A 24,286-nucleotide genomic window follows, 5' to 3' on the forward strand; every position below is an offset into this window, starting at 1 on the left:
TATTAGCATAGGCAAGTTCTTGCCCTGAAAATTTTCTTTCTTGTTGGAGTATCTCTGTTTTGTGTATTCTGAAAGGCCTCATTAAAAACCACTCATAATCTCAGATTCAGATTCGTTTGCTTATCACATGTCAGAGGCTTTTTCCCAGGGCTGAAATGGTTGCCACAAGGGGACATGGGTTTAAGATGCTGGGGAGTAGGTGCAGAGGAGATGTCAGGAGTAAGTTTTTTACTCAGAGAGTGATGAGTGCGTGGAATGGACTGCCAGCAACGGTGGTGGAGGCGGATATGATAGGGTCTTTTAAGAGACTTCTGGATAGGTGTATGGAGCTTAGAAAAATAGAGGATTGTGGGTAAGCCTAGTAATTTCTAAGGTTGGGACATGTTCGGCACAACTCTGTGGGCCAAAGGGCTTGTATTGTGCTGTAGTTTTTCTATGTTTCTATTTACATCAAACCATACAGTAAAATGTGCCATTTGCACTCACAACCAACACAAGTTGAGGATATGTAGGGGGCAGCCCATAAGTGTCATCACAGATTGCGAAGCCAACATAGCATGGCCACAATGTTCAGCTAACACGAGAGGGCACAGCTTTAAGGTGCTTTGAAGTAGGTACAGAGGAGATGTCAGGGGTAAGTTTTTTTTATGCAAAGAGTGGTGAGTGCATGGAATGGGCTGCAGGCGACGGTGGTGGAGGCAGATATGATAAGGTCTTTTAAGAGACTCTTGGATAGGTGTATGGAGCTTAGAAAAATAGAGGGCTTTGGGTAACCCTAGGTCATTTCTAAAGTAAGTACATGTTCAGCACAGCATTGTGGGCCGAAGGGCCTGTATTGTGCTGTAGGTTTTCTATGTTTCTAATAACATAAGCAATACCAAAAACAACAACAGCAAAACAAGCCCCTTTCCTCCCTCCCACCTCCCACCTACTCACACATAGTCAGGCCTCAAACCCCAGGACATGTCATTTCTGAGCTTCCAGTGAACTTGCAGACATCAGGACTTCCCTAGAAGACTCTCAGACCCTAGTCTTCAGCAATCAGGCCTTGACTTCCATATCTCCCACTTTGTCTTTGAAATCATGACTAACAGGGTGCCAATGTAGCAGAACATGGGCAATTCTTCCAAAATTGACTCATTGTGAGGCATATAGTAAACCAGAGAAAATGAATGTTGAATGGTGCCTGTAGAAAGAAGAACTCTGGTTTAGGGCTTTGAAATGAAAATCTGGCATGTCTGTTGAGAATCTAATAATTATATGGCTGGTATTCAGCTGGCACAGGTTGGTAGGAATGGTGAATTACAGGCAGAGTAATGAAGTCCTGTGATAAATAGCTGAACGTTGTATTTAGAATGGTTGTTGCTCAGGAAAGATGCCACAAATTGGACTGAAGGATTGTCATTGGCCTTGTGAATTTGGCCAGAGGGTCATGAATCTGTGGAATTCATTGCCACAGACAGCTGTGGAAGGCCAATCATTGGGAATATTTAAAGCGGAGGTTAATTAGTAAAGGTGCCTAAAGTTGCAGGGAGAAGGCAGAGTGGGGTTGAGACTGATGTCAGGCCGAAATGGCATTGCAGACTTGATGGGCTGAGTGGCTTGTTCTATTCCTATGTCTTGTGGTCTTAAGATGTCTCTAGATTTAAATCCTGGCATGAAGTAGATCAAATTAATGCATTCTAATGGTTATTTTATATATTTACTTAATTAGAGATGGAGCAGGGTAATAGGCCCTTTGGGTCCAATGAGCCCGCTCCACCCTATTACACCCATGTGACCAATTAACTTACTAATCCCATATATCTTTGGAATGTGGGAAAAAATTGGAGCACCTGGAGGAAATCCATGAGGTCACAGGGAAAACGTACAGGCTTCCTATAGATAGTGGCAAGAAATAACCCAGGTCACTGGCATTGTACACTATCGTGGTATGTAGAACCAAAGCATACAGGTAGGCTATTTGTCCTTTTTTTAAATAATTAAGTAGTAGTTTGAGGAAATTAAACACAGATTAGGTCTCAAACCATTTCCTCATGTGTTACTTCATGCCAAATATTTATCCAGTTTTGTGAACACATGCCATGGTCTCTGCTTTGGCCTCTTCTAGTGGGAAAATAGTCCATGCCCAATAGCTCACTGTAAATAAATTTCTCCTTTCTTCCTGTATTTAACTTATAAATAGATTACTTCTCCATATTACTACTGGACAGGTATATGGAGGAATTTAAGGTGGGGGGGTTATATGGGAGGCAGGGTTTAAGGGTTGGCACAACATTGTGGGCCAAAGGGCCTGTACTATGCTGTACTATTCTATGTTCTATATCAGAGAACTGAAACAGAGGTTTTTAAAAAAAAATGAGTGAATATTTTTATTAATAATGAAAAATCTCAATCTTTCATTAAGTGGGGGATTTCCCTGTTTTCAAGTCTCTCCCAAGAATTTTTACTAATGTGGACAGTATGCAAAGCATTGGAAAAAATGGTTTAAAATGTTTACAGTGCAGTGATTGAGGTAATAGATAGAGGCGGGGTATGGGGGCTAAATAGAATGATTGATCAGATTAACTACCCAGGGAGAAGAAACTTTGAAGATGGTATGAAGTTTGCTTCAATATGATATCTGTATATTCTCTATTAAGCATTCATTTGAAATATTTGAAACAATGAATGAGCTTATTGGTTAATTTTGAAAGTGCATGAAGTGAAATGTTTGTCACACAACAAAACATATTTAGTTTTATTTCTTCAATGCCAGTTACACTGTGTTAGGTACATAATAATTTTTTCAAGCTGATTGTTAATACTTTAATGAAAATCATTTTGTTCTGTTGGCTACCATATTTGAGGTTTATTTGGAATGTTCTGGAGTAGTCCTTCTATTCTTTGCTTGGTTAACAGTTCAGTTTGTTTTTCTTGATTTCAGCCATTTATGATAAATACTTACTGTCTCAAGCCTAGCCCTGAAACTTAGAATGACTGTACTTTGTCAAAAATAGTTGACTATAGACATTAAAACCTTTATATTTTGCTGCTTGTTTGGAGATTTTTATTTGCACAAATTAGCACATTCTGATCTTACCAGTATTATAAATTTAGTCTTTCCAAATTGGATTATTGCAACGTGGGTCAGTTGAATATCTAATACTTAACACATTCAGATCTGCTGATTCTTCCCAGTATAGCAGTACAAGCAGTCCAATCGCTGTATATCTCCTTGATTAGTTCTGCTAGTAACCACCAACAGCTTAACCCCCATGCGATGGAACTCAATGTCCTTCTTGACGCAAGTACTCACATCTGCAGTTGCTTGAAGTAGGTTTTGATAAATTGTGGGATGTGGTTGATGAACCTGAGGGATCAGTTAACATGTGGGATGTATAAACCTTATAAATGGAGTAATGTGGAAATCTAGGGCTGGAGGTTACCATGTTGGAATGGGGTTGGATGGAATGATATTTGAAAACAAATTATTTTAAAATTGAAGTGTTCTTAACTAAATGTCATTTAGGTTGGGAAGCAGTTATCAAGAGATCTGAAATTGTTTGCCATAATGTTCATATTTTAGACTCTGCCACCACAGAGATCTTTAGTATATTCCCACTGCTGAGTTCTGCTTGGATGCTCATGTTCACAAGAGATTGTGCAGATGCTGGAAATACTGAGCAACACTAATGGAATGCAGGAGGAACTCACCAAGTCATGGAAACTGACCAGTGTGGGTAGGTGGGATTCAGTGTAACTGAAAATCTGAACTCAATAAATCCAATGCAAACAATATTCCTGTTGGTATACTTCTATCCTACAAAAAGTCTAAAGGAATTAAAATGTTTAATGCAGCAAGTTGCTATCTGTAATGGGCTAAGACGGTTGCAGAGGCAAATTCTATAGTAATGTATCATTTAAGGTCATAGGATCGTAGAACACTACTGTATAGAAATGGGCCCATTGGCCCATCTACTCAGTGGCAAACTGTTAATCTGCTGAGTTCCATCGACCTGCACCTGGACCCTTAGCCCTCCATACCCCTCCCATCTATGTACCTATACAAATTTATCTCAAATTTTGAAATCAAACCCACATCCACCACTTCCATTGGCAGCTCATTCCACACACTCAACATCCTGTGAGTGAAGAAGTTCCCCCTCATTTTTCCCTTAAACCTTTCACCTTTCACCCATTACTCTTAGTTGTCATTTCACCCAACCTCAGTGGGAAAAACATGTTTGGATTTACCCTGTCTATGCTCCTCATAATTTTGTAAACCTTTATCAAATCTCCCTTCATTCTTCTATGCTATTCAACCTTTCAGGTGCTCAAGTTCCAGCAACCTCCTTGTAAATCTTCTCTCAATCTTATTCTTTCAATCTTGTTTACATCTTTCCTGTAGGGTAGGTAACCAAAATTGCACACAATATTCCAAATTAGACCTCGCTAACATCTTGCACAACTTCAACATAACATCCCAACTCCTTTACTCGATACCTTAATTTATGAAGGCCAGTGCGCCAAAAGCTTTCTTTGCAACCCTATGTACCTGTGATACTACTTTCAAGGAATTGTGGATCTGTATTCCTATATCTCTGTTTTTCTGCATGCCTTAATGTCCTGCTACTGAAAGTTTGAGGAAAGAGAATTATTTAACTTTATCAAACGACTGACACCAAGATGTATGATTTTATCATTGTTTCTAAAAGTTACGAAACTTTACAATTATTTAAGGTGACACAAATATATGCATTAGCATAGCTTACGGGAGTGAAATGCTTCAAGGGAGCTCACTCCATTGATGCTGAATTGCTTTTGATTGCATAATCCAAAGTGAAATATATTCTGTGGGGTGTTGACAAGATTTATAGCTGCCTTTTGGCGGTGTCTAGGTTTGCAAGGGCAAGAGCCACAACTTCAGAAGCAGGGAAATGAAACACAGCTATCATTTTAATACAAATCAGAAGTTTCAATTACAGATTTTTAGAGCAAATGTATTGGGGAAAAAGCAAAATATGAGCATGGAATACTGCACACATTGACATTTTTGGTCTGAAGATGGTTAAGCAATTGATTCTGAGCTGTAAATGAGCACTCCTGTAAAAGGAACCTCCTGAGTCAGTGCATTTTGTTCAACTGTGTAAGCCTTCCTATTCGGTGTTTACTGCAGTGCACCAGTTGCTGTTCTGCTGAATGACAGCTTCTCTTATTTTAGTGGTAAAATATACAGATGAAGACTGCCATCTAGGGCAACTATAGTGTATTACTAGTTGTTTATGTATGTTCAAAATATTCCTTTTTTATTTGATTTTAATTCTTTTTAACAATTGATAAAGGCTCTATGATTCAGGATGGTATGGATCAATGTTACACAGATGTGTTTTACAAAAGGCCATTCTGCTGAGTATGTTTCTCTTTAATGTACAAGTGCTCCATGTGGGAGAACCACTAGCACGAAGCAAAGAGGAGAGCATTTATGCTGTTAGACCAGGTATTTTTCTTAAGGTATTAAGCTGAAGCCCATTTACCTGGTTGATGAGGGATAAAAATCCTATGGATCCTTATTTATTGACAATAGAGTTCCCTTGCAGTCCTGATGAAGGGCCTCAGCCCAAAATGTTGACACTTTGTTTTTCTCCATAGATGCTGCTTAACCTGCTGAATTCCTCCAGCATTTTATTACTCTGTATTACCAGCATCTGCAGGAATCTTTTGTATTCTTGATTTCCTGGCTAATGGCTTCTTCAACCAACAAAATCAAAACAGGTTGTCAACTCTGATGTATTTTAACTGTTGTTTGCTAGACCCTGCTGCCTGTAAAATTGCAGCCAGTTGGTAGCCATATGATAGTAATTACAATTGAAGTGCAAGTCTTCTACCATAAATTTAGTAATTTATGGGTAGCATGGAAAATTTATTGCATTTTCAATCATTTACTTCACTCTCCATATTGGAATTCCTTTAGCAGTTATCGGAAGTTAACACCAACGATCTGATTCACCATCCGTAGTTGTACATTCCACAGTAAGCTGGCTTTTGGCATTTGACCATACCCTGATCAGATAATTTAGTTTCCAAATAGACTCAAATTATCAATACCGTTAGCGGAAATGTGGTATCCACTTGTATTCTTAAATCATTGCAGCATCAGAACATCTCTGCCGAAGTTCTTGGGTCTTTGTCATAGACCCAACCTCCTTTAGTTGGTTCCTCAACACCTTCAGCAGTAGAGGTGCTTCCTGCGAATGAAATTCTATTTGCATCTTAAATGAAGCAACCCAGCCCTTCGTGTGGCAAAATCTGGACAGCATTTGGCAAATAATGTCTATTCCATAAAAGACCAGCTCAAGAGATAATCTATCCGTTTACCCATAACGTTCATTGGCATTGCCATCAATGACCTGGGGATTATAATTCAGCTGGATTAGCACTGTGCATATAAATCACTTCTTAGAAACCCCTGATCCTATTTATCATCTACAAGGCACAGGTAGGGTCTTTGCTGGAATATTTTTCATTTGCTTGCAGGAGTGTAGCTCCTGTAACATAAGGGGTGGCACAGTAACATAGTGGTTAGCTTAATGCTATTACAGCACCAATGACCCAGGTTCAATTCCTGCTGCTGTCTGTAAGCAGTTTATATATTCTCCTTGTTGCTGTGTGGGTTTTCTCTGGGTGCTCCAGTTTCCTCCCACATTCCAAAGACATATGGGTTAAAAGGGTAATTGATCACATGGGTGTAATTAGCTCATTGACAGGCTCATTGGCCTGTTACCATGCAGTATCTCTAAATAAAAAATAAAGCACTATGCTGATAGATATCACCCTAGATGTTTGGAGATACTAGATGCTTCAGGTTATCTAATCTGGAACAGAGAAACTATCCCTTTGCTTCTACAGATGCAAGATTCAATGTAGTTCGTTGTTGATACGATATCAACAACACCTCCCAAGCACACAATGTCAACCACCAAGCAGATCGAGAGCAGCAGGTTCTGCAGGTTCCCCAAGTAACAAACCATCCTCATTTGGAAATAAGACTTGTTCCTTCATTAGCATGGAGTCTAAATCTTGGAATTCCTAACTGATGGGCCATCACCATAAATCTGCTGAGCTTCTGATAAAGATATACTGTTGGTATCTTTACCACAGGGTTTCCCAAGCTTTTTTATGCCATGGAGCCTTATCATTAACTGAAGGGGTCTGTGGACCCCAGGTTGAGAACTCCTGCTTTACCAGAAACTGCAGAGATTTGTGTTGATGGTCCATCAGCATCATGAATGCAGTTAAAGATGACAGTACCTGCTGACCTTGCACGCAGGCTGGAAAGAATGAATGTTTGTTCCATAGAGAGACTCGCTCAACAGTGAAAATGGCCATAGTTGAAATTATTCTGGCATTGATCATAATTGGGTAAAACCAACTAAGCAGATGACACTTCATGACAAGTCAAATTTGAATAGTGAATTGAGTTTTATCTTTGGCAATTTATCTTTTTGAAATAAATGTACAATTGCCAATACTTAAATCTTTAAAGATTAACTTTATATGTCACATTTTTTTTGAAACATCAAAGTGTACAGAGAAATACATTGTTTGCATCAAGGATGTGCAGGGGGAAGCCCACAAGTGTTGCCATGCTTCCATCATCAACATAGCATGTTTACAATTTATTAATACTAGCCCTAAAGCCTTTAGAATGTGGAAGGAATCCCACAAGCTCATTGGAAGAACCTACAAACTCCTTGCAGGCAATGATGGATAATATACCCTGATGTTACAACTGGCGCTGTAAAGTGTTATGCTAACCACTGTGCTATAGTCCCACCCTCATTATCAGTGGGGTAGTAGTCATCATTGTTATACTTATTGACCATTTGAAAAGGATTTTTTTTAAATAATGAGGTGCTGGTAGAGCTCATCTGCTCAAGCAGCATCTGTGGCAGGAAATGAAGGTCATCTTTTTGGTTCAGACCTTCGTATGGACAAATGCTGTCATATGCCTTACCTGCTGACTTCCTCCAGCTTGTTTCTTTTCCAGATTCTACAGCATCCGTAGTCTGTTGTGCCACCATTTGAACAGGAATAGTTGTTATGGTGCTGGTTCACGTTTTTTTGAATTAGTCAAGATGGAGGGCTGGTGCTATCTTGCATTATGTCTGATTGTATTGTTCTTCCACCAATCTATAAGACATAGGAGCAGAATTGGGCCATTCAGCCCATCAAGTCTGCTCTATCATTTACTCATGGATGATTTATCCCTCTCAACCCCATTCTCCTGCCTTCTCCCCATAACCTTTGAAGCCCTTATTTATCAACCTCTGCTTTAAATATTCATGATGACTTGGTCTCTTCGGCTGTCTGTGGCAATAAATTCCACGGGTTCACCAGCCCTTGGCTAAAAATCCCTTTTCTACCACAACACTTGTAAAATTGTGTTGATATAGAACTAACCAAATTGACATATAACCAAATTCTAACTTCCTTCAAAGCTTATGAAATATTTGAAGGGGGGGGGGATAAACAAGAAATGATGAGATTCTCCAATTTCAAGATTTTGTTCTTTTTTGTTTTGCTACTTCTAATGAGGTGCTTTTAAATCATCTATCTTCCCCATTGCAGTTCCAGCTTCTAGTATGTTCATGCTTACTTCTCATCAGTCTCTGCTTTCTGTGAAATGCAACTTGCGGAAGATAAAATTACTGCATTTTAAGTGGCATCTACTACTGGAGTCAGCAGTTGAATTAAGGGGATTTGCCAATGGTGTTCAAGCTGCAAAATCTACCACTCTGAAGCTTGAATTAAAAATGATGACTTGGGCTTTTTTATATAAAGTCATAGAAAAGTACAGCACTGAAACAGGCCCTTCAGCCCATTTAGTCCATTGCAAATCCATCTAAATAAACTGCCTACTCCCATCAACCTACACTTATGACCATAACCCTCCATCTCCCCCCCCCCCCTCACCCCCCACAATCAGTGTACCTATCCAAACTTTACTGAAACCTTGAATTCGAGCTTTCATGCTCCATTAGTTTTGGAATCTCATTCCAGACTCTCACGACCTTCTGAATGAAGAAGTTTCCCTTCGTGTTCCTCTTTCACCTTTAACCCATGACCTCTAGTTGTAGTCCCATCCATCCTCAATGGAAAAAGCATGCTTATAATTACCCTATCCTAAGAGAAGTATAACAGGCAAGCATCAATTTTTAAAAAAAAAAAATAGCACTTTTACAGTGCTTTCATTCTCCCTTAAACTAAAACTCTTACTGATCCAAAATAAAAATCATTATATTCTGTTTACCAAAAAAATTCTTTGAATGCTCAATGACCACTAACCTAAGCTTGTACTTAAACTACAAATTTGAGGGAAGTCTAACCTTTTGCTGACATCATTCATTAATCAGTGTTTGGAACGCGTCAGGGGAAACTGCACATTCTGGGAAGGAATAACTTTTAACCAGAAGACGGAATGCATGCTTACTTTTGAAAGGCCAAATATATTATTGATTATACTATTGCTACTACTAGAAATGTTAACATCACCTAATTCATTGGCCATTACCCTCATGTTAATGTATCATAGCACTGTACTGTAAAATGAAGCATATCAGAATCAAATTTGTCATCACTCACAGATGCCTTGAAACTTGTTTTGTGGCAGCAGTACACTGTAATACATTAAAAACTACTATAAATTACAATATTTTTTAATAGTGCAAGAGTAAAATAGTGAGGTATTGTTCATGCACAGTTCAGAAATCTGATGGTGGAGGGGAAGAAACTGTTCTTTTGCTGTTATGCCACAATTTTGGTCTTTGTGTACCAAATCAATGATCTTTCAAAAACAACCTTGAGCTTTGTGAATTCTATTTGCATCTGCTGTCCCTCTAACGCTGACCTATCATGGCAAGCAATTTGATTACTGCTTCAGCAAGAGTATTACATATCAACTAATGAGCATTTGGAATGTTGTACCATGTATTTTACAGACACTTGGTTCTTTCGTCGGTTTTGTATGACACTTGCTCACACCTCAGCATGAATTTCAATCATAGGTTTTTGTGGTATCAGTTGCATGTCCTTAATACCTTATGTGAAGCTATGTGCATGTAGTTTTATTTCTGCATTCACCTAATTCTGAGCATATCATCCATCTGTAGCATTGAACAAAAGCAGTCACCCAAGGTACATATATCAGAAACAATGCAGGGGAATGTCAGCACTCCTTGTGGCTGTGTAAGTGTCAAATATTGAAATTGATATGTGATTAAACATCTTTGTAATAAACAACCAGATTTAACTATAAAACTGACAAATAAAAATAAAATTTACAGGAATTGAGAGTGGTTTGAGTTTTTCTGGGCCATGAGTCAATTTGGACTACATCATGCACTGTGAATTAGCGTGTGGTTTACATACAGGTGCTGCTGAAGTTGTGTCAGCAAGGAACCACCTTTCATTTTCTAATGCAATGACTCGTTTGCTGTTACAGTACAGCCGCTTCAGATTTTAACCATTCTATCTCTCTGCTTCTTTCTGTTCCAGGCCTTGGTATACCAAGTTATGAGACCAATGGTGTGACTGATCGTGGCTTTCACTTTTGTATGGAGCTGCTCAGTTTCTATTGTGCTTTTCTCCACAGGAGCTCAACCACACAGTCATGTCATCAGTTAAAACACTCCATTCTTCAGCAATCCAGTATATTGCCATTATCTCTTTAGTTATCCTTAGTTATGGGTACTGAAGCAATTAGAAGCAAGCTCTTCTTTTGTCTGTCATGCTTTCTCCTTTCATAAAATAATCATGCAAACCATTTCAAATTAATCCCAGCCTTTAGATCTTTAAAGCCTTTCTTTAGCTCTACAGTCATGCACAAATCTTTATGGAGTTGGAACTATTGTAATTCTGATCTGCTCTGGACAAAGCACGTATATTGCAGTTTATTTTCAGTGAAAGTCTTTGCTAACTCGTCTTAAGACGAGTGTGTGCTTTTCAATGCTGACATGGTGATTTAATTACCATTTGTCAGCACAGGTTGAGTACAGTCCATGCTGATGGAATTATCAAACTTAACTCAGCTGTTAGTAGAAGCCATCTAACATGAACTTTGCACGTGAAAAATTATGAAGTTCAGTAATGTAACCCATGAAGTTTTAGAATATAAAAAAGTCCAATTTTTTCATAAGAATTGTGAGTGCTGAAAATCTATTGCTGATTTTAGTTTCATTATCTGCTGGTATAATAAGCAATTGTTGCAGTTGTAAAAGAAGAAATTAGAATTTTTGTTAGGAAAAGGAATCTTCATTATCTCATTTAACGGTTAAGCTTAATGACACTGAGCCAACAAAGAGAATATGTTGGAGTAGGTGAACTTCCACCTTCTAAGAACACAAGTCCATCCAAACCCTGTTGCATTTATCTGAGTTTCCATGAAAAGCTGTTTGTTCATCATCCCTCTGCTTGCTAGCTACTGATCCTGCCCAGGTTACAAAGGCCTGATTGTGCACAGCCTTTATGTACGAATGGCATTTGTGGGACATGAGGTAGATTTCCAGACTGATGTAGGGCCGCACTTATCCTCTGCCATGAGGGAACTCTATTTGCAGCAATATCATTGCATCTGTAGGGAAATCTTAATGGTTGAGTTAAGCACACTGGTTTAACTATTTGTTGCTCTTGGCTAGCTATGTTTTCATGTAATATTTTACTTGGCAGTCACGTTTTTGATTTGTGCTCTTTTTGACTTATGAACATTTATCAGAGACAGAACCCTGCTGTAGCCTGGGAAAGGCCTGGTTAAGGCACACTTATTTTTCTTTTATAATTATTTCCTGATCTTGTTTTAAATCAGGCAGTGAATGACTTTTTTTTTGAACCTATAAGCCTTTGAAATAATCCTCTTCCAATTCTGGCCTCTTCTGCATCTCCCATTTTAAATTGCACAAACATCGGTTGGTGCTGTGGTCCCAGTTGATGAGATCCTATAAATTCCTGTCTGTGTATCCCTCCCCACACTCCTCCCTGCTCAAACCCCCCAACCCCCAGCCCAACATCTGCAGAACTCCTTACTTTTCCCTTTATCTTGCCCAACATGTAATGGAAAACTTGTGTAAGGAAAGCAATTTGCAGATACTACATTTGGGTGCTGCTTTTCCTTGAGGTTTGCTGTATATATTGGTCGTGGGTTAGAGAGAGGTCCTTCGTGAATATTGCATCCCATCTGTCTACGTGATATGCAAGCCAGTGCAGCACATTATGGAGAATGAGCTGTTTCCATGTTGCAGACTCACCCTCTCTGATGAATTCAAAGGAATGGCAGAGACCGATACAGTTTAGCACCAGCAGGATGGCAGGAGTTCCCATTCAATCTAGGACTGCCTTAGTTACTCTAGCTCTGGAATTTTGTTCAGTGTTTACTCCTGAAACCTTCCCCACGAGTGGGTATAGTTGCAAGGCAGTGGAGATTGGAGATCAAAGCTTTTTTTCTCTTAGATGAGCGGCCAATGACGGCTGGTGAGCCCCATCTGCTCAAAGTGCAGGTTAAATAACTTTGTTAACAGTAGGCAGCACAGATATGACTGATGATACACCTTCTTTGCCTTTACAGGGTGACATAAAGGGCTACCTGCATAGTCAGCAAAATGAGCAAAGTCCCCGTGGTTCAGAGTTGCTGCAGCTGCAAAGGATGGCCTGTGAGATTGCTGCTGGTCTTGCTCATCTGCACAAGCACGGCTTTGTGCACAGGTAATTATTTTTCATTTATGTAAAGCTCCATAGCATGTAGCATCCCTTCCAAATTGTTTGTATATTAATGAAAATGTAAGAAAGGGCTCTTTTGGGCTGGCAGAGGCATGTTGGGCCTAATGGAAAGAATCCAGTGCCATTGGATTTGAATCAAAATGGTTGTTTAAAACTCACTGTGTTGTGAACATAGAACACTACGCACAGTACCGGCTGTTTGGCCTATGATGATGATGATGTGCCAACTTTTTAATCTACTCTTAAGATCAATTTAACCCTTCTCTCCTATATATGCCTCCATTTTTCTATTATCCATGTGCTTATCCAAGAGTTTCTTAAGTGCCCCTAATATATCTGCCTCTACCACCACCCCTGGAAGGGCTTTCCATGCACCCACTACTTTCTTTGTAAAGAACCTGCCTCTGACGTCACCCTTCCTAAACCCCCTCATATTAGCCTTTTCCCACTCTGGTTGAAGAGTCTTTGGCTGTCCACTCTATCAATGCCTCATCATTTTGCACATCTCTATCAAGTCACCTGTCATCCTCTTTTGCTCCAAAGTGAAAAGCTCTAATTTTCTCAACCTCTCTTAATAAGACATGCTCTCTAATCCAAGCAGCATCCTGGTAAATCTCCACTGCACCATCCCTAAAGCTTCCACATCCTTCCTATAATGAGACAACCAGAACTTGCAGTTCTAAGTTCTGCAGATGGTATGAAGATGGGTTATTTCGTTGATAGTGTTGTAAGCTGCAAAGAATGCAATGGAATATAGATCAGTTGCGGATACAGGCAGAGAAATGGCAGATGGAATTTAGCCCGGCCAGATGTGAAGTGTTGCACCTTGGTAGGTCAAATGCAGAGAGACAGTACACTGTTAAGGCAAGATCCTTTACATTGTTGATGAGCAGAAGGATCTTGATGTCCAAGTTCATAGCTCTCTGAAAGTAGCTACCTAGGTTGATAAGGTGGTGGCATATGTCACGCTTTCTTTATTATTCGAGTTACTGAGTTCAATAGTCAGGAAGTTATGTTGTAACTTTATAAAATTCTAGTTGGGCCATATCTGGAATATCGCATACAGTTTTGGTTGGCCCATTAAAGGAAGAACGTTGATGCTTTGAAGAGGTTTATAAAATTATTGAGAAATGTTTATAGAGTAGACAGATGATATCCTTTTCCAAGGGTTGAAGTATCTAATACCAGAGGGAATGCATTTTAGGGTAAGAAGGGGTAGTTTACACAGAGTGGTGGGTGCCTGGAATACACTGCACCTGGGGTGGTGAGAGAGGCAGAAACATTAGAGACTTTTAAAAGATGTATAAATAGGCACATGAATGAGGAAAATAGGAATGAGGATTATGGGTACTGTGTAGGCAGAAGAGATCAACTTAGTTAGGTTTGACACCGCTTTGTGGGCCAAAGGGCCTGTTCCTCTGCGGTACTGTTCTATGTTAATTGAACAGAATTCTCCAAGTGTGCTTTAACCAGGGTTTTATAGAGCTGCAACGTTACCTCGTGGCTCTTGTTGAGCATGTGTACATTCTAACTCTTAGCAACACACACAAAATGCTGGAGGAACTCAGCAGGCCAGGCAGCATCTATGGAAAAAAAGTACAGCTGACATTTCAGGCCGCGGCCCTTCAGCTGAGTTCCTCCAGCATTTTGTGTTGCTTAGATTTCCAGCATTCTGTGTGTGTTGCTTAGATTTCCAGCATCTCAGATTTTCTCTTGTTTGTGATTGGATCTTAACTGTTAGATTGCATTTCCTGCAGTTTGGTCTGTGAAAAAATATTTTCTGATTTTGAAACCTACGTCCTTACTGAAGAGGTATCTAGTATCTAGTCAACACACAAATTTATGTAGTGAATGGTGATGGCTAAATATTCAACTTTCCTTGAGTAATCATGTCACCCTAGGGGTTGCTTGGTGTCATTGGTAACAAACAAAAGCAAGAAATACAAAGTTGCTTTTGCTTTTTAAACCTTCAGTAAAACCTCCTCTGCCAAAACTACAACTTGGTCCTAATAGATCAGCCATGATGGAAAGGCGGAGCAGACTTGATAGGTCAAATGGCCTAATTCTGCTCCCATTTCATGTCTTATAAAATATTTGCTCTTCAACTAACCTCATGTATTCAATATGATTGGAATAAGACACAGCCTATTAAATTACTGAAGTCCTAGAAATATTTTGCCTCCGTTGCTGCTACTGCCGGAATATGATGAGCACACAGTTTGATGCAATGGGTCAGTTTACACTCAGTGTATTAGTGCCCTAGAGGAAAAGTTCTATAGTTTGCATAGATCTCTCAAAGCTACGCAGAATTCCTCCCACCAGCTGATCCTATTCTATGTATTTATGTATAGTCAGTGATGGCACTGTTGCAGCGTTTTTCTAACCAGTTGCAAATGCTTTTGCAAAATTTATTTCACATTTTTGAAGGCATTTGTTAGTCTTTACAAGTGCTTAAAGAGTTTGACTTTCAGAGAATGATTTATGTCAGAAATTAAATTTACCTGTGGAAAGTATAAGATACATTCAAAAGTAAGAACAATACTTGCATTAGCCATTTCTGGTTCTATAAACTGCTCAAATATGCACGTGTGCCAAATTGTACTGCATCGGTTTCAATTCCGTTCCCACTGAATGACAGCCAGTTTCTCCCATCGAGCTCACTCCATATCCACCACTTGAATAGTTTTGATTACTTGGTCATCTGCTTCTGAAATCTGCAGTGGAAAGTCACTAGTGTTCCTGGATGTTGGACATTACTGGACTGCCACAGAGACTGTTCATTTCTGGTAACAATATCCTGCTGCTGTCTGAGTGTGTGGAAAAGCTCCAGCATCAGTGATTTTGTTGCTGGTGGTGAATTAAAAACAGCGGCTCCCCTGTGCGCTAAACAATTGTTGTTGAGATTGCTTAGATTGCTGACTGATTGTAAGGTTCCCTTTTACACTCTTCCCCCTTATTCACTGGTTAATTCTCAAGCACGAGATTCTGCAGATTAGTACAGATGTGCAGACTTGCACACGCGCACAGACACATAATGCTGGAGGAACTCAAGGCAGCATCCATGTAAAGGAATACAGAGTTGATGTGGGCCAAGGCCTTTCATCAGGGCTGTACACAATTCTTCTTTACCTAAAGGTTGATAAAATACTAGCTTTGTTTATCACATGTACATTGAAACATACTCATTGTTTATATCTACAACCAGCACAGTCTGAGGATGTGCTGGGAGCAACCCACAGGTGCCCACAACTTACTAATCCTAACTCTTGTACCTTTTGAATGTGGGAGGAAACAGGGACAACATATAAATTCCTTATAGGCAATGGTGGGATTGAACAATGCTTCCATAGATCATGAGAAGAGAGAGAATAGAAAAGTATACCTTGTACCCATGTGGCCAATTAACCTTCTAACCCTTACATCTTTTGGATGTGGGATGAAACAGAGCACCTGGAGGAAACCCACGTGGTCACAGGGAAAGTTTACAAACTCCTTACAGAAACCAGTGGTGCTTGGTCTTGGCCTGAAACGTTGACTCTTTATTCCTTTCCATGGTTCATATTTGGATGTTTTTTAAAAAATTCTTGAAAGTAATGTTGCCTTTTCATTAATATACGGCACATGGGGTTGCAGGTAGTCCCCGAGTTACGAACGTCCGACTTTCGGACAACTCATACTTAGGAACCGAGGAAGGAGTACGCCGTCCCATTTTAAGTCGGATCACGACGTCATCCGCCATTTTAAGTTGTTGCCATTGACACTGTGTAGAGTGTTTAACTTTGTATTTGGCTTAAATTTTTCTTAGTAAGATTCACCCTGTCCCTGCCCCCCCCCCCCCCCCCCCCCCCCACCGTTCCAGTCAACTGGTGGCACAGTGAGAGCAGCACTGGGCTCGAGATTCGAGAACGGAGGTTCCCGAGTTTGATCCAGTGACGGACCGCTCCTGTGCCAGGTTGATATCGATCCAGTGACTCCCGTACCATCCGTGCCAGGTTGATGTCGAGCTCGCAACTCGACCTCATTTAAAAAAAATCACTGCCACCTCCAGTTTAAATTCCCACGCAGAATATTGTGAAGGATCAAATACCCAAACCCAGCACAGCCCCCACTTGTCCCATTTAGCCTGTCTCAGTGCGGTGGTCCTTAGGACCCAGTGGAGGTTGGCACCTGCCGCCGGCAGTGTTTCCGTTCCATTGACGGGAAGCAATCACAATTGAAAATAAAGTGGAAATAAAGCGTTTGGAAAGAGGTGAAACGCCATTGGTCATTGGAAAAGCGTTAGGCTACAGTCGGTCAATGATCGGAACAATTTTAAAGGATAACAGATAAAGTGAAAATAATCGAGCAAGTGAAAGGCCCTCCCGCGATGGAAGCTACAATTATTAGTAAGCAATGCAGTGGTTTAGTTATTGGAATACATACATCTCTTAAGTGTTTTATATGCATAGAAAGGTAAAATATATACTATATACTAAGACGAAAGTTTGACTAACTGACGCTAAATAATACCGGATGTACTTGTTCCGACTTACGTACAAATCTGACTTAAAGACAGACTCAGGAACGGAACTCGTACGTAACCCGGGGACTGCCTGTATGCTATTTTATATGTAATTTTGGATCTAAAAGTCTATTTAAAATTTTGTGTAGATTGCCAGTTAGTACATTTATAGGTAATTTATACATTTATAGGTAATAACTATTACATTTTGTGGGTGGCACGGTAGCAAAGCAGATAGTGTAATGCTATACAATGACAGCTGTATGATCGGGTTTCAATTCCCACTGCTGTCGGTAAGGAGTTTGTATGTTCTCCCAGTGATTCCAGTTTCTTCTCAAATTCCAAAGACACATGGGCTAGGGTGAGTAAGCTGTGGGCATACCGTGTTGGCACTGGAAGCATGACAACACTTGCGGGCTGCCCGCAGCACATCTCAGACTGTTCATCATTGACTTAAACAACTTGTTTCATTATGTTTTGATGCTTCGATGTACACGTGACCCAATAAAGCTAATCTTTATGTTTAGGTAAAAGAAATTTTGTATGATAGAAGCTGCTTTTAAACATATTTACAGAACTGTACATATGCATGATAATGTACTTCACATGTTGCAGAAAATTAGGGCAGTGCATTTAAAGGTTGCAGTTAGAACTAAATACAAGTCTGTCATGCAAGCGATACGGTGTGTGGAGCTTAGAGTAAGTTGAACTAATTGCCCTGTCATCATTAGGGAGCAAGTTAATAGCCAGGCAGTTAGGATTGAAGACTCAGCTTTACTGCCTATTACGTTAAATAGTTTTAGTTTGAATGCCATTCCTAATGGATATGATAAAACAAAACACTATTTCTTAACTAGTTAGCTATATATTAGGTCATGATCAAATTATATTTTTGAATTTTATAAATTTTTTGCTGGAATATTAAAATTGAAGGCAGTCATACCTTATGAGATCAGGTACTCTTTTGGTGGCTGGAACTATAGTAGTGTAGTTCGAGGCATCAGTGTTTTGGAGTTCAGTTCTGGAATCCTCTAAGAAAGTTTGTACATTCTTTCCGTGAGCAGTTTCCTTTGGGTGCTTGAGTTTCTTCCCATAGTCCGTAGACATACTAGTTAACTGGTCATGTAAATTGGCCTGTAATTAAGCTAGGATTAAATAGGTGGGTTGCTGGGCATCATAGCTCATTGTGCCAGAAGGGCCTGTACCATGCGGTCTCTCTCAATAATAAATAAAATAAACAAGCCGAGCAAGTTGACCACTTTTTGCCAATGTGTAATATTAAAGCCCTTAATATCCAGCACTGCTCTTAAGCATCAATTAATAATATATTTTTTAAAGAAAATGTGTTAATTAGTTATTACATCAGCAAGGATGGGGGAAAGGGGGCAAGTATTATAGTTATTAGGAAATTAGCTGAATGTTCATTCTTCTGTATGTGTATCACTTTGAAATGCAGTAATATATATATAGGCAAAATTAATTTTTATGGAATAGCCAATCAGATGAGCAATTAATCCATCTGCTTTGAGGGAGAGCATTCCAAACACTCGGAGAAGGAGTGAGGGAGTGCATCATTAAGTCAGTCACCTCCTGTCTTAAAGGGCATGTGCTTGATTTTAAAGAAATTCTAGTTTTCTCCTGTGAGGAAATAACTTTTCAACATCAATCCTCTCAAGATCCCACTGGATCTTATGTTCACCTCTCACTCTTCGAAATCCCAGCAAATACACACACATTCTAACTGTCCTTTCTTCATAAACAACATGCCCATCTCAAGAGCTTATGATCTTCTCTCAACAACTTCTCATGCAGTTGCATTCTTTCTTGAAGGAAAGGAGATCAGTACCTTAGGTATAAGTCTGGATGTTATCAGTTATATATCACTGAAGCTTCATCTTTTAGTTTTAGTGTCAAATTTCCTTCACAATACATCATCTGCTGGGTTCCCTAATTTTCCCCCTCTGCATTCTGTCCTTTTGTGAATTGTGCATTAGAGCATCCAATTATCCAATTTTTCTGCATCTCAGGCTCTGCAATTTCTTGGCATTTAGATAATGTCTTTTTTATTTCTCTGCCAAAATTAATGTCTTAACATTTTCCCAAATTATTCTTCATTTGCCAAATCTTTGCCCATTTGTGATCTATCTATATCCCTTTGCAATCTCTGTCATCGTCAATGCTAGGTCCTATTCCCTTGTTCTGTATTATCAGTTTGTTGAGAATGAACCGGGCAGACCTCAACAGAAATCTTTCTAAATTTCTCGATAGAATTCTGACTGCCAGTCATTGGGAGAGTGCATGCAACTTAAAACTACATTCATCTATTCATCTGGTGTTGAATTTCTCCTGAATTATACATCACACATCTGTGCCACAAGATGGCAATGTAGGCTGATTTGTACCTCAGTCTGCATCAAACATCTGTAAAGTTAAAGCTGATACTTCACGAAGTTGGGCTTGGCAGCTTAGTGAATCAGAAAGTATTTCTCATAAGAACCAAAGAAACAGAAGCTGGAGTAGGTTCGGTGTTTGTGATCTTCCATTCAAAATCGGATTTAATATCACTGGCATATGTCATGAGCGTGCATCAGCAGTACAATGCAAAGCACGTAAAAAAAACTTTAAACTACAATAAGAAATATAAATTAAATAAATACAGGTAGTGCAAAATTAGTAGGGTATTGTTCATGGGCAACACGAGTGAATCTGCAGATGCTGGAAATAAATAAAAACTCAAAATGTTGTCAGAACTCAGCAGGCCAGACAGCATCTATGGGAGGAGGTAGTGACGATGTTTCGGGCCGAAACCCTTCATCAGGAGTGTTTCGGCCTGAAACGTCGTCACTACCTCTTCCCATAGATGCTGTCTGGCCTGCTGAGTTCTGCCAGCATTTTGTGTTTTTATTTTTTTGTTTTAGGTATTGTTCATGGTTTGGTTCATCATCCGTTCAAAAATTTGATGGCAGAGGGGAAGAAGATGTTCCTAAAACATTGAGTGTGTCTCTTCAGTCTCCTGTACCACCTCCTTGATGGTAGCAATATGAAGCATGTCTTGAGTTGTGGGGGTCCTTAATGATGGATGCCACCTTTTTGAGGCATTGCCATTTGAAAAAGTCCTCGATGGTGGGGGGTGGCTAGTGCTCATAATGGAGCTGGCTGAGCTTACAACCCTGTGCAGCTATAAGTTTGGTAACAGAGAGCTGTAAATCAAATTCTTTGTTGAACGCTTAAAGGATTTATTGCACTTCAGTAGTATCAATACCTTGTAGTGTCCTGAATCCTAGCCTTGGCAAGCTCATTTAGGAAGAAGTTCAAACACAACTGATGTCAAAGCCAAGAGAATGTTTATTATGTCTCTGTATATATTAATTTTATATGTTCATTATTATTCCTGGCATTTTTTATTTTTATTGAAGCTCTTCCTCAGAACATATATATTTCAGAATAGCAGGAAGGGAGGCTATCATTACTTGGCAGGAAGAAGCTGAGTAGCACGTCAAAGTTCAAAAGTTCAAAAGAAATTTATTGTCAAAGTGTGTATATGTCACCAAATGCTACCCTGAGATTCATTTTCTTGCAGGCAATTACAGTAGAACAAAGAAGTATATTAGAATCAATGAAAAACTACATACAAAGACTGACAAATTGTGTGAATACCAAAAGAAATAAATAATAAGTACTGAGAACATGAGTTGTAGAGTCCTTAAAAGTGAAATCATAGGATGTATTCAGTGATCATGTTCAGTGTTGTGGTTAGAGGCATCTGAATGCAGGAATGCTAAAGATAGGATGCTGGATGGAGGAGGACTGGTTGATAAACTTCTAATTGGATCAGCGCTCTAGTTCTAACTAAGTAATCTTTATGTGCAGTTATTTGCTTTATGGTCTGTTCTGAAGGATAAAGATAATTATTGCTGGTGGTTTAATAAAAGCTCACAATTGGGAATAGCAAAATGAACTACTTCCTCAGGGGTCTGTGGAGGTTCTGCACATCATTGAAAACCTTGGCAAACTTCTATAGATATATGGTGGAAAGTATGCTGACTGGCTCCATTGTGGTCTGGTGTGGGAGCGCCAATGCGTTTGACCAGAAAATCCTACAAAAGATAGTGGATTCGGCCCAGTACATCACGAGTAAAACCCTCCCAACCATTGAATGTTGCTGTAGGAGAGCAGCATCCATCATCAAAGATCCTCACCACCTAGACTATGCTGTCTTGGTGCTACCATCGGGTAGAACGTACTGGTGCCTCAGGACTCGCTCCACCAGGTTCAAGAACAGTTACTATCTCTCAACCATCAGGCTCTTGAACAAAAGAGGATAGCTACATTCATTTATGGACTCTGTTATATTGTTATTTCATGCTTGTTTATTTATTTCTGTATTTGCGCAGTTTGTTTGCAGTTAACAGTTTCTGATGTTTGCAGTTTTTAATTACTGTTCTATAGATTTGCTAAGTAAGCCTGCAGAAAAAGAAACTCAGGGTTGTATGTGGTGACATGTATGTATTTTGATAATAAATTTGCTTTGAACTTTGAACAAAATAATAACTAAAACTGACATATGGTAGAATAGTGTTTAACACAGTGCTTTACATTGCTAGCTGTGAGGTCAGGGTTCAATTCCCACTTCTTTGTAAGGAGTTTATATATTCTCCCTGTGACTTTGTGGGTTTTATCAGGGTGCTCCGCTTTCCTCCTACAGTCCAAAGACGTACGGGTTAGGGTTAGTGTTAGTGAGTTGTGGGTATACTATGTTGGCACCAGAAGTGTCGCAACACTTTCGAGCTTCTTTCAGTACAATCATTGCTGATTTCATTTGACACAAGCAAAGCAATATCGCTGTATGTTTCACTGTATACATGATAAATCAAGCTAATCTTTTGTAAACCCACAACCTCAACATTTTGAAAGTGTATATGTAGACTCAACTAGATGAATGTTTGTCTTCTGTAATCCAGCTCCATGAAGTTCTTCAGTTAGCCAAAATATGCAGTTGTTCATTCATACTGTGTAGTTTGTGGAACATTGGATGCAAATTAGTTACATTTGCATATAAAATTGGAACTTTACAGTTAAGTGCCTGTGAATTGCTTGAGATTTGAATGAACAAAAGCTGCCGTGAATGTAAGATGTTAAAATAAGTCCTTGAATTTTTGTGTGGGGCTATTATAGTAATACATGAGAGTACCTTTACTTTCTAAATTCAGCATGCTACGATAGATTGAGACAAACTTCTGAAGATGCACAGTGGAGAGATCCTAACTGGTTGCGTCATGGCCTGGTGTGGATATATCAATGCTCAGGAATGGAAAAGGCTGCAGAAATGACACAGCCCAGTCCATCACAGGCAAATCCCTCTCCACCTTTGAGCACATTTGCATGGAGTGCTGCCTGAAGAAAGTGGCATCCATTATCAAAACCCCCCACCATCCAGGCTATGCTCTTTTCTGGTTGCCTCCACTGAGAACAGAAGCCTTAGGTTCCACACCACCAGGTTCAGGAACAGTTACTGCTCTTTAACAATTACGCTCCTGAACCAGCTTGGTTAACTTCACTCACTCCAGCACTGAACTGATTCCCCAACCTACAGATTCCCTTTCAGGGATTGCAGCACATTCTCAATACTGTTTATTGTTTGTTTATTTTTTGTATTTGCAGTTTGTCTTCTTTGCACATTGGTTGTCAGCCTTTGTGTGTGGTTTTCATTGATTCTATTATATTTCGTTGTATTTATTATGAATGCCTGGAAGAAAATGAATCTCATGGTAGCATATGGTGACATACCTGTATATGTACTTTGATAATAAATTTACTTTAAACTTTGAACTTTTTATACTATGGGTATAAAACACAGGATTTTGTTTTAAAAATCACTTTCTAAGTCTGCCCTGTCACTTTTCATGAGCTACATGTAAGTTTAAGTTAATCTAGTCTGTAACCCTTTGGACTTGTCTTCTCAATCTTCCCACAAAAATATTGCACTTCCCATTTCTCTGCTTTAATTTCATCAGTAACCTTTCTGTACCTTCAACCAACCACCCATCCTCCCTCCCATTGAAGTCAATTGTCATCCTTTTAACAGTGCACCACACTTCTAATACAAATTCCTTTTTGGTAGCTTCCAGCATGAGCATCAATTTCTCCTTCCAGTAAATATTTCCCACCCACCAACCCTGATTTCCCTCTTCTATTCCCCAGTCTGGGCTCTTGCATCTTCTCACCTGCCTATCACCTTCTCTAGCCCCCCCCCCCCTCCTCCCCCTTCTCCCAAGGTCCACTCTCCTCTCCTATCAGATTGATTCTTCTCCAGCCTTTTACCTTCTCACCCACCTGGTTTCACTTGTCATCTTTTAGCTAATCCTCCTTCCCTTCCCCCCCCCCCCCCCCACCCTTTCACTTTTATGTTTTCTCCCTTCCTTTCAGCCCTGAAGAAGGGTCTCAGCCCAAAATGTCAATTGTTTTAAAAACACAAAATGTTGGCAGAACTCAGCAGGCCAGACAGCATCTATGGGAGGAGGTAATAAAGACGTTTTGGGCCGAAACCCTTCATCAGGAGTGAAGTAACATGGGATGGTTGAGGGGGGGGGGATAAGAAGTGGGGAGAGGGGTAAAGTAGAGAGCTGGGAAGTGATAGGCTGGAGGGAAATGGGCTAGGGGGAAGGTGGAGAATTATGGGAAATAAAAGAGAAAGAAAGGTAGGGCTGGGGGGAGAGATTATAGTGAGGGGGGAAAGAGAGAGAAAGAGAGCCAGACTAAAGTAATAGATAGAGATGGGGGTAAGGGTGGGGGGCAGGGGTATCAACAGAGGTCTGTGAGTTGGATGTTCATGCCGGCAGGAAGGAGGCTACCTAGGCGGGAGATAAGGTATTGCTCTATTGACCTGCGTGTGGCCTCATCTTGATGGTAGAGGAGGCCATGGACAGACATGTCGGAGTGGGAGTGGTCTGTGGAATTGAAGTGTGTGGCCACAGGGAGATCCCGCCACAGCTGGAAGACCGAGCGCTGGTGTTCTGCGAAACGGGCCACAGGGAG

At 39.9% G+C, this 24,286-nt stretch overlaps 1 protein-coding gene across 1 annotated transcript in view; it reads left to right on the forward strand.

Moving 5' to 3' along the window:
• The window catches only part of lmtk2 (lemur tyrosine kinase 2), a 121,736-nt gene that overhangs the window by 53,598 nt on the left and 43,852 nt on the right, over positions 1-24,286 (forward strand). The window contains exon 7 of the mRNA XM_073060177.1: positions 12,599-12,735. Coding sequence (XP_072916278.1) covers positions 12,599-12,735 — 137 coding nt within the window. The remainder of the gene's footprint in view (positions 1-12,598; positions 12,736-24,286) is intronic.

Source organism: Hemitrygon akajei, chromosome 11, assembly GCF_048418815.1.
Source record: "Hemitrygon akajei chromosome 11, sHemAka1.3, whole genome shotgun sequence".
In the NCBI taxonomy this organism is placed as follows: Eukaryota; Metazoa; Chordata; class Chondrichthyes; order Myliobatiformes; family Dasyatidae; genus Hemitrygon; species Hemitrygon akajei.